The 8753-nt window shown below is 58.2% G+C and overlaps 1 protein-coding gene across 3 annotated transcripts in view; it reads right to left on the bottom strand.

The window, feature by feature from the left end:
* Nucleotides 1-11: 11 nt before the first annotated feature.
* The window catches only part of ARSG (arylsulfatase G), a 44192-nt gene continuing 35450 nt past the window's right edge, over nt 12-8753 (bottom strand). For 2 of the 3 annotated variants that reach the window (XM_049813543.1, XM_049813544.1), the window contains exons 10-13: nt 5853-5973; nt 1841-1931; nt 1038-1519; nt 12-784 (exon numbers count right to left, since the gene is read on the bottom strand). In XM_049813543.1, the coding sequence (XP_049669500.1) occupies nt 1185-1519; nt 1841-1931; nt 5853-5973 (547 nt within the window). In that variant the 3' untranslated portion in view covers nt 12-784; nt 1038-1184. Of the gene's footprint in view, nt 785-1037; nt 1520-1840; nt 1932-2489; nt 2783-5852; nt 5974-8753 lie in introns of those variants that run through there. The other variant, XM_049813545.1, reaches the window with a different exon arrangement.

Genomic DNA, 8753 nt, shown 5'->3' with positions numbered 1-8753 from the left:
GCTCCCACACGACCCGACCCACCTGGCCAACTCCACTTACGGCTTGTCTGAAGAAAGATCTGGGTGCGTAAATCAGAGTCCAAAATTGTTTCAGAAAACCCTTGCTCAGCTGCTGAGAAATCCCGGTGGTTTCTTAAGTTTCAGTTGCACCTTTGATTTTGCCTTTGCAGTTCCCCAGGCATTTGCATCTGCCCAGAAATGGCCCTGAGAGCTGTTTCACCCCATCTGCGCCCCTGGAATTGCACTGGGACCAGCAGGAGCAGCTTCTCTGCCTGGAACCCTCATCTGCTGGGAGACCTCCGGGCAGGGAACCTCTCCCTGACCTCCCTAAAAAAAATTCAGTTACACCAGTGATCTTTCCAGCCAAAGTTGATGGGGAGCTACCCCAGTTCTGCGCTGCAAACCTCTCCCCCACAGCGTCCTCAAAAAAAGCCTTTTCCAGACACCGGGACTTGAGTCCTTGTCTCGGCGCAATCCCCGACCTCCGCCGTGGCGGTGCGAAGCAGCCACAGGACGAGCCGAGCATCCCATCCGCGAGGAGGGCAGCAGTCGAGGAGAGCCCAGGACCCTCTTTCCTCAACAGAGAGTTGGGTCTTTAACATAACCCTGTTAATAAACCTCACTCGGCGGCTGGTGGGGCAGGTGCTCTGTTTCCCAGAGCACTTACTTCATGCCGGCTGGGAATTTTCTCTCTGGAGCCATGGACTTCTCTGCGGCAGAAAGGACGTTTGCTTGGAGGCTGTGGGCCCCGTCCTCCCCTGCCTCGTGCTCCCGCCAGCCTCTCCTGCAAGGTTTATTTTAGAGGAAAGCCAAGTGAATTTCCCAGGGGAGTTCTCTCCCAAAGCCAGCTCTCACAGAAGGTAGTTTTAATCCAAGGCCTGGCTCTTTCTCAGCTAAAGAGCCCTACAAAAAGCCTGTCTCCTTCCATGTGCCCAGAGCCACCAGGTACCGCAGTGCCCCGCTCTGCCAGGGTGACAGTCCAGCTCCGCAGCAAAGGGGACCCTCCGTGTGCTGACTCAGACCCACAACTAACTCACCTCCCGGCTTCATAGCACGGAGCGAACGGGACCGCAGCCTCCATCCCTCTCCTCCGTGGCCAACCTCCAGCCTGGAGCCAGCAACCCACAGCAGTCGCGTTCACAGAAACCAGACTCGGGAAAGGAGCAGCCTGAGCAATTATTTGCTTAAAGACAAAGCCGTGTTGCTCTTCTTTCCGTGCGACGGTCCGGCACGGCTGCGTGAGACCCGGGCGCTTGGCATCGGCAGGCCACGTGCTGCGCGTTGCAGCAGGGGGTCGCGGCCGGGTCTTTGGAATAATCTGCAACCGAGACGTTGTCTGTTGCGATGTCCTCCAGAGCTTGGGCGTAAGCCCTGCTGATTGCAGGTAGCACTGCCTGATACTCTCGGGATGCCACGTCCAAAGGCTCCTGCTCCTGGATATCACGAGCCAGATTGAAAATGAGGGGTGGCTGGTGATGCTCAGCTGGCCCGATGCTCCCATCGCAAGCCATCGCTCCTCCTAGGGAGGAAACAAGAGAAAAACACTGGAGTCCTAGACTGCGCAGGGATCACCTCTGTATTCCTCACCCATCTGTGATGGCCCAGTCGCACCACGTCCCGGCTTTGGAAGCCTGGGTCCTCCTGCTAGTCCGAGAGTGCTTCCGAGGCCGACAACCCCGAGCTGGAAAGCCCATCACGCACAGAGGGGCACATACTTACTCCTCACTGGGTTTGCTCTTGCTTGAATTAATCTGAGCGGGTTTTTACCTCTATCTGCAGGGAACCAAAAAGTCCAGAAGTTTTTTCCCAGACTTTACCATCTCTAAAAGGGACACGGTACCTGTGGTGTAAAACGCCTTGTACTGAGCCAGCCGTAGCGTCTCTATCTCACCGTCCTTCCCAGCTGCCCCACTGTTGGGGTGCAGCAGAACCTGAAGGAAGAACAGAAAAGTGCTCGTCAGCCCGTTGCAGAGAAAACCGGCTCTGTGAGACCCACTCCCTCCGCAGATGAGACCACATCCCACTCGCGCACACATTTAGAGGCACCATTTAGCCCCCGGACTCTGAGCAACCAACCGAGTTTTGCTTGCAGAAGGGTGGGCTGACAGCACAAGGGCACCGGGAAACACCAACATCTCTCTTGTGCCTTCCTGGTCCTGCACGCAGGACCCCCCCGAATTTACCTCCCCAGACCAATCCTACTGCAAGAAAGGGATGGCGAAGGTGCAGGGGCTTTCAGCAGAGCAGGGCAGAATATTTCGGAGCCGGGACGGTCTCAGGTGCTCTACGTCACCCACCACTGCCCCATGCCGACGAGACACCCATCTCCCTCGGTGCTCACGGCTCAGGCTAGTGGCAGGGACATCTAAGGGAGCCCAACCGTTGCCTGGGGCCAGCAACAAGCCACAAGCTGAGGGTGAGCTCATGCGAAGCACGGGTAGGTGAGGAGCTGGAACATCATTCCCGGTCCGTCTCCATCGCTGACTCACCCCGCTGTGCGAGCGCTCCCTTCCCTAACAACAGCCGTCCCGGCACGGGGAATGGGGGTAAGAAGGGAAGGGTGGGTCGAATCTCTCCCTTTTCGGTATTTAGGACACTTGATCCGCACAAGAGGACTGCTTTGGCACACGGGAGCGAGAAGACAAGTGAGCTGGACGGTTCAGCGGGCTCATCTGTCAGATAATATCTGCCGTGGAGCCAATGTCTTCATTGAGGGATGAGTCAGTCGAGGTTTCCTCCCCGGGAATTGAGTTTAAAAGTGATTCAAGAAATTTCCACTGTGCTAAAAATTAGAAACATCTGCTGAAGTTGTAGGCAGCTGCGATGCCAAGTTTAGTAACAGCGTTCGCAGCTGATCGGCTTGGTAATGCCTTAGCAGGTGCCCCGCGCGGAGCCTTGCCCCGGCTCGCAGCACCGCTGGGCATCCCGCTCGGTCACCCGGGGATCTCGATCCCGCACTGCCTAGTCCGGACATGGCCAGTTGGTAACTCATCCAAGAAATGCCAGGATTCAGGGTGGGGGGTGATTTCCAAATGTTCTCCGTTTCCTTTATTGCCCTCCATTCCGAGGTAAATTAAAAAAAAATAAAAATACAAATCGCCTTCTGGAATTTGGTTTAAAAATCATGTTTCAGTGAAAAAAATTAAGGGCGTCAAGTGGAAGAGGTGGTGTAGTGTAAGCTTGCTGCGAGGAGGAAACCCCTGCTACAGAGTCCCCGTATGCTGACACTCCTCAGTCAGAATAAAACAGCTCCGAAGCAGAAATCAGCAAACATTCAAGGGCCCGTGAAGCCAAGGTACCAGGAACTGAAGCAATTCATCTGCTTCCAGCCTTAAAGCTTTGCCTACATGTTCAGCAGCACAGCTGGGATGCTGCCATCTCGGTGTAAAGGCACTCAAACCTCCCCTGCTACCACCAAGCACGTTCCTAAACCTGCCTCATAAAACCCCACGCTAAGAAAATCTATTATAATTTACTGCATAATTAAGGAGCTTGTTTCGATTGAGCCCTTTCAAGAAATATTCCCAGGTCTGCAAACCTCCTATTGATCTGTGACTTTGTTATTTTAATTTTTTTTAAAAAAAGGGCGGGGGGGGGAAGCCTTTTCTCCCCAGAAAACCCGTTGTCTGAACTTGGTGCTCTGGACTGTTTGCACAAGCCAGCAAACACGCAGGGAGCCGGCGCACACCCCTCTGCCATTAAGCTAATGGAAAGAGCTTATTTGTCTGACACTTGTACCCTTGATACATCTTGTCGGATGTGTTTGTTTTTACTGTAAATAGCCTTCGCTCGAAACAGGACCTTGGCGTCGCCCCAGCGCCGGTGTCGAGCGAGCGGGCTGGGACGCTGAGCAAGGTTACCGCCGGCAGCTCGTGCCGGGGAGCCTCAGCCACCCAAAAAATCCCGATTAGGAAAGCAGCTGTCGGTGGCGTGCGGAAACCGGGTGGCGGGGCGAGCAAAGGAACCGCTTTCGGGAGGATTTGTGTCAAGGAAAACCCTGTAACGTCAAAGGGGGGGTTGCTAGCAGGAGATGAAGGGCAGAGAGCCAAGAGGGGAGGGAGCGGGGACACGCGCTTGCTCCCGATCATCCTGCGGGGCCGGAGCAGGCGGGTGCTGTGTGTGTCTCCCCCAAGGTCACCCCATCCCCTGGGGATGCCACTTTGGGTCGTGGTGCCGGGACGGGGAGGAACAACCCGGCTGTGCCCCCCCCTGCCCTGGCTCCCAGCCCACAGGGGTTAATTCATCCCTGATTGCAGCACAACCCCCCTAAAAAAAAAGCACTGGTGATGCTGGGGAAGCCCAGGGAGCTGGCGGTGCATCACAGCTCAGGGCTTTATTCCTTGGTCTGAAATGGATTTTCATTCCAATTCCTCCACACAGGAATGGCTGGTGTGGGCTCGTACCCCTCCACCGCGCCCTGACACCCAGCAAACCATCGCTCCCAGCAAACCATCGCTCCCAGCAAACCACCATTCCCAGCAAACCATCGCTCCCAGCAAACCACCATTCCCAGCAAACCACCATTCCCAGCAAACCATCGCTCCCAGCAAACCACCATTCCCAGCAAACCACTATTCCCAGCAAACCATCGCTCCCAGCAAACCACCATTCCCAGCAAACCATCGCTCCCAGTAAACCACCATTCCCAGCAAACCATCGCTCCCAGCAAACCACTATTCCCAGCGAACCATCACTCCCAGCAAACCATCGCTCCCAGCAAACCATCACTCCCAGCAAACCACCATTCCCAGCAAACCATCGCTCCCAGAAAACCATCACTCCCAGCAAACCATCGCTCCCAGCAAACCATCGCTCCCAGCAAACCACCATTCCCAGCAAACCATCGCTCCCAGCAAACCACCAGTCCCCCCCCCCATCCTGGCACCAGGCATGCAGGAGAAGAGGGTTAATTGCGAGGCGCACAGCGGAGCACGCTGGCTGCATCCCATCCGCTTCCCCGCTTTATCTCACGGTTCAGCAGAGGGTTCCATAAATACGAAGCAAATACCAAAACCCTGATGGACACAGAAAGCAAATCCAAGATCCCTGCTGGGAGCTGGCTTGTGGTCCTCACAGGAGGGTGGACTTTAAAGGCAAAATCGGGCTTTATCTGTGGGACTGGTATTAAAGCCACTTCTGGTTTTTTTCTTTTGGTTCTGCAAAAATCTTGTGCAACTCAGAAAAATGCATCGCCATACTGCTTGTTCTGCTAACTGTGTTTTTTAGGCTTAAAGGAGCTGTCAGCAGCTCCTATTGTATGGACAGAGAGCTGCAGGGGATGGGGTGGGCTGCCCCGCTTGAACATCAGTAACAACGGGCACGTTCCCCAGCCAGGGAGCTGGGAGAAGGAGGGCTTCGTTATGTCTTGATCTGGCAAGATAAATAAAGCAGATACAACTAAGTCTGAGCCCCTGGGATCTTTTTCTTTCCCACACCGCTGTACCTTTTGCGATGGGAAGGGACACACGCCGTGTCGGGCAGGCGAACCCAAGGATGCGCTAGGACGGCATCCCCCGGGATGGCGGGCACAGCCCTGCCGGCGCACGGGAAGCACGCCAGGCTGCACACGTGGCCATTTTCACCTATAATCCCAGATTTATGAACAAAGCATAAAACAAGCCTTCGTTAATCCAAAAGCCCTTTTATCCCGGTACCCCGAGCCCAGCCCTCGTGCGGCACCCGGCCGTCTCTGGCTGTTCTTCTCCTCCGGGCCGGGGGGATGATGCTCCCGTGGGTCCGCACGTCGCCGTCTCTGAGTTTTTACACTCCCCACTTACCTGTTTTAGCTCAGAAACGGTGGGACCTGCTGTCAGGAGGGGGATGTCACCGGGGGGATGGTGGCTCTGCCTTACCTTGTGTCCCACATCCGACCACCCAAAGAGAACCGGGGACACGTCCAAACCGTCGAAACGCCTGTTCGGGGGAAGCTCAGCCCCAGCCAGGGCCACCAGCGTAGGGAAGATGTCCAGGGTGCTGGGGAAAGAAGGTGGCTTTCATCAGAGCAAGGAGCAAAGATCCCCGGAGGGTCCCCCCTGCACCCCACCCGCACCCCGCAGCCCCCTCGCCCGGAGGGGTTACTCGCTGCTCCGATGGCAGGGGATTGCCTTGGGGTGAGGGCAGCCGCTTCCCAGCACCCATCCCAACAGCCGAGCTCTGCAGAAAAGGTTAAAACCGGCTTCAAGCAGCGACTCGGCCCCGGCAAGCCCTCGCTTCGCACGCTTCCCATCCCCGGCGCCGGCTGCTCGCCAGGAGCTGCGGGTTCAGCCAGGATCCGCAGCTCCCGCGCCCGGCAAATCCCGCACCCCCAGAGCAGGGAGACGGTGGGGAACGGGGCAGCCCCCTCCCACCCTCCTGTCCCGTCCCCCCCACCCGGGAAAAGCAGCGGATCACCCTCCGGAGAAAGTGCTAGCACAGGGATTTTTTTACGCCAATGACAGCAGATCCCGTCGCCCCAGGAAAATGTGGTCTCGCTTTTGCACGGCGCAGCACGAGCCGTCGCAGCCAGAATGGAAAATGAGAGCGGTGCTATTTTGTGCGCTCCCACCAAAACGCCCGTCAGCATTTCCACCGTAAACCTCTCGGGTTTTTCAGGGGCCTCAGCCGCGAAAGAGCGCTCAGGGCTCGTCCTGGGTCCCTTCCCGGTGCGGAGGGACGCAGGGAAGGAGCGGGTGACCCGACGTCCCTCCGGTTCCGTCGGGATGCAGAGAGGGAGAGTCTCTGCTTTCCCGCCTGCTACCTGCTACCCCAGGGCCAGAGGTCGGCCACGGCGATTCCCAACCTGCCGGCACATCCCTGTGGTGCGGAGGGACCGCGGATCCAGCAAAGTCATTGCTGGGGTGGGACGGGAATCACCCTGCCCTGCTGCCAGCCCCTTGCGCACCCCGGGGGTGGGTTTCCCCCTCCACCAGCCATTTTGCCCAGTGGGGTCCAGGCTCTACTCCAGCGGGACGGGGAACACTCACAGCCCCCACGTCTGACCCTCGTCCCCCACATCCCACTCCTGCGAGGCACAAGTATCCATGTCGTCCCCCCCGCCACCACCGAGCGCATCCCTCCCTCTCGCCGACGCGGCGGCGGGGTGACCCCCCACCTCTAAAAGGAGCCATCCCGCTCCAAGGGTGTCCCACAGCCCCAGGGGACAGCGGGACCTCGGTGTGGCCAAGTGACACATCACGGTGGTCCGTGTCCCCCCCCGGGGATGAGGCCGTGGTACTGGAGCTGATGAGCCGGGGCTGAGCCACCGGTGCTGAGCATCCGATGAGGACTCAGCCCGGTTCTCTCCGGCTGCAAAACCCTCGTCCCAGCAGCTCAGGGGGAGTAGGGGGGTCAGCTGGGGCAAGGAAATCGCTGGAGGAGGTGAAAACACCAGGTCCACCAATTTGGGGAGGGGGGGCACCGGGGGTCCTATCGCCGCGTTTCTCCTGCCCGGTACGCGATGGCGGCTGTGTGAGCAGAGAGAGAAAAAAGCCCAGGGCTTAAGGGCCCCCGGTGCTCCCATTCACCAAGTTTTAATTTAGCTGCTAAGAGACAGAGAGAACAAATAAGAACAAACACTGCTGAGAGGCAGCCCCGGTACGGCACGCTCGCGGAGACGGCCCCAGCGGCCAGGCGAGCCGGGAGGCGCCGAAAAAAATTCTGGCTCCCCGCTGCACCCAAGGCAAGGCACATCCCTCGCACGCACCTCGCTGAGGTCAGCCCGGGTCCACCCGAAATGGCAGCCCGGGGCAAGCCCCGGTCAGCACGCTTCTGGTCCCATGGGTGCTCAGCACCCTCAGGATCTGGCCCCCAGCACGGCGTGTGCGGCAGCTCGCGTGGTTGCACCAAGCGGCCCCGACCCAGTGGATGGGACCGCTGGAAACCATCACCGAGGTGGGAGGACGACACGATTGAGGGCAGAGGCGGCCGTGAGCAGATGCCACCCATGGAAAAAGGCATGAAAAAATAGGATTTTGGTCAAAGTCGGCATCAAAGCCAAAGCCCTGCCAGCAGGCACATCCTGGAAGCCAAGCTGGGGAAGCCACGCTTGCAGAAAAAGGGCAAACCACGCTGTCGACCCCCTGCCTGCTGCCCGAGGATCTGCGCCGGCGATGAGCATCCCGGGCACGACGGCGGCGCCTGGCCGGGCGATGATGTGGTGCAGGCAGCTGAACCAGCTCTTCCCACACCCCAGCCGGCTTGCCCAATCTGCCCAGCCCCGTGACGCCGGCACAGCCGGGATGGTGCAATTTGCTTCTTCACCACCACGCTGACCTATTTCTTTTGTGCCCTACTTTGGGTTGGGGCAGGGAAGGGCAGAAGCCCAGCGGGTGGCTCCGACAATTAAATGTAATTAAGAAAAGCCAACAAAGCAGTTTTCTTCAAAAACCAGCGTGCAGGTGCAGGTCCACGGCGATGCATCAGCATTTCTCTGCTGGCTTCAGCTTCCCCAGCCCCCGGGGAACACTCACCCTCGCTCACCCCTCCACTCCCTGCACCAGGGAGGACGCAAAGCCAAGCGATGCCGGGACGAGGCAAGGCGCAGGCTCTTCTCCCAAGCTGGATGCCAAAGGCTGTCAACATTTTCATAACCTGAGGGGCAGGAGGAGGCTCATGTAGGTGGTTAACGCTTGCCCTCGCTCAGCCCCTGCCCTTCCCGGAGGATCCCACCGGATTGAGGTCCCTTCTCTTCTGCAGAGGTTTCCCAGCCACATCTGCACACAGATTGCATTCCCTCCCCAGCTTCTTGGTCTTCCCCATCAGCTGGGGGGGACAAG

The sequence above is a fragment of the Accipiter gentilis genome, chromosome 10, assembly GCF_929443795.1.
Source record: "Accipiter gentilis chromosome 10, bAccGen1.1, whole genome shotgun sequence".
Lineage (NCBI taxonomy): Eukaryota > Metazoa > Chordata > Aves > Accipitriformes > Accipitridae > Astur > Astur gentilis.
This window is presented reverse-complemented; position numbering and strand designations above follow the sequence as displayed.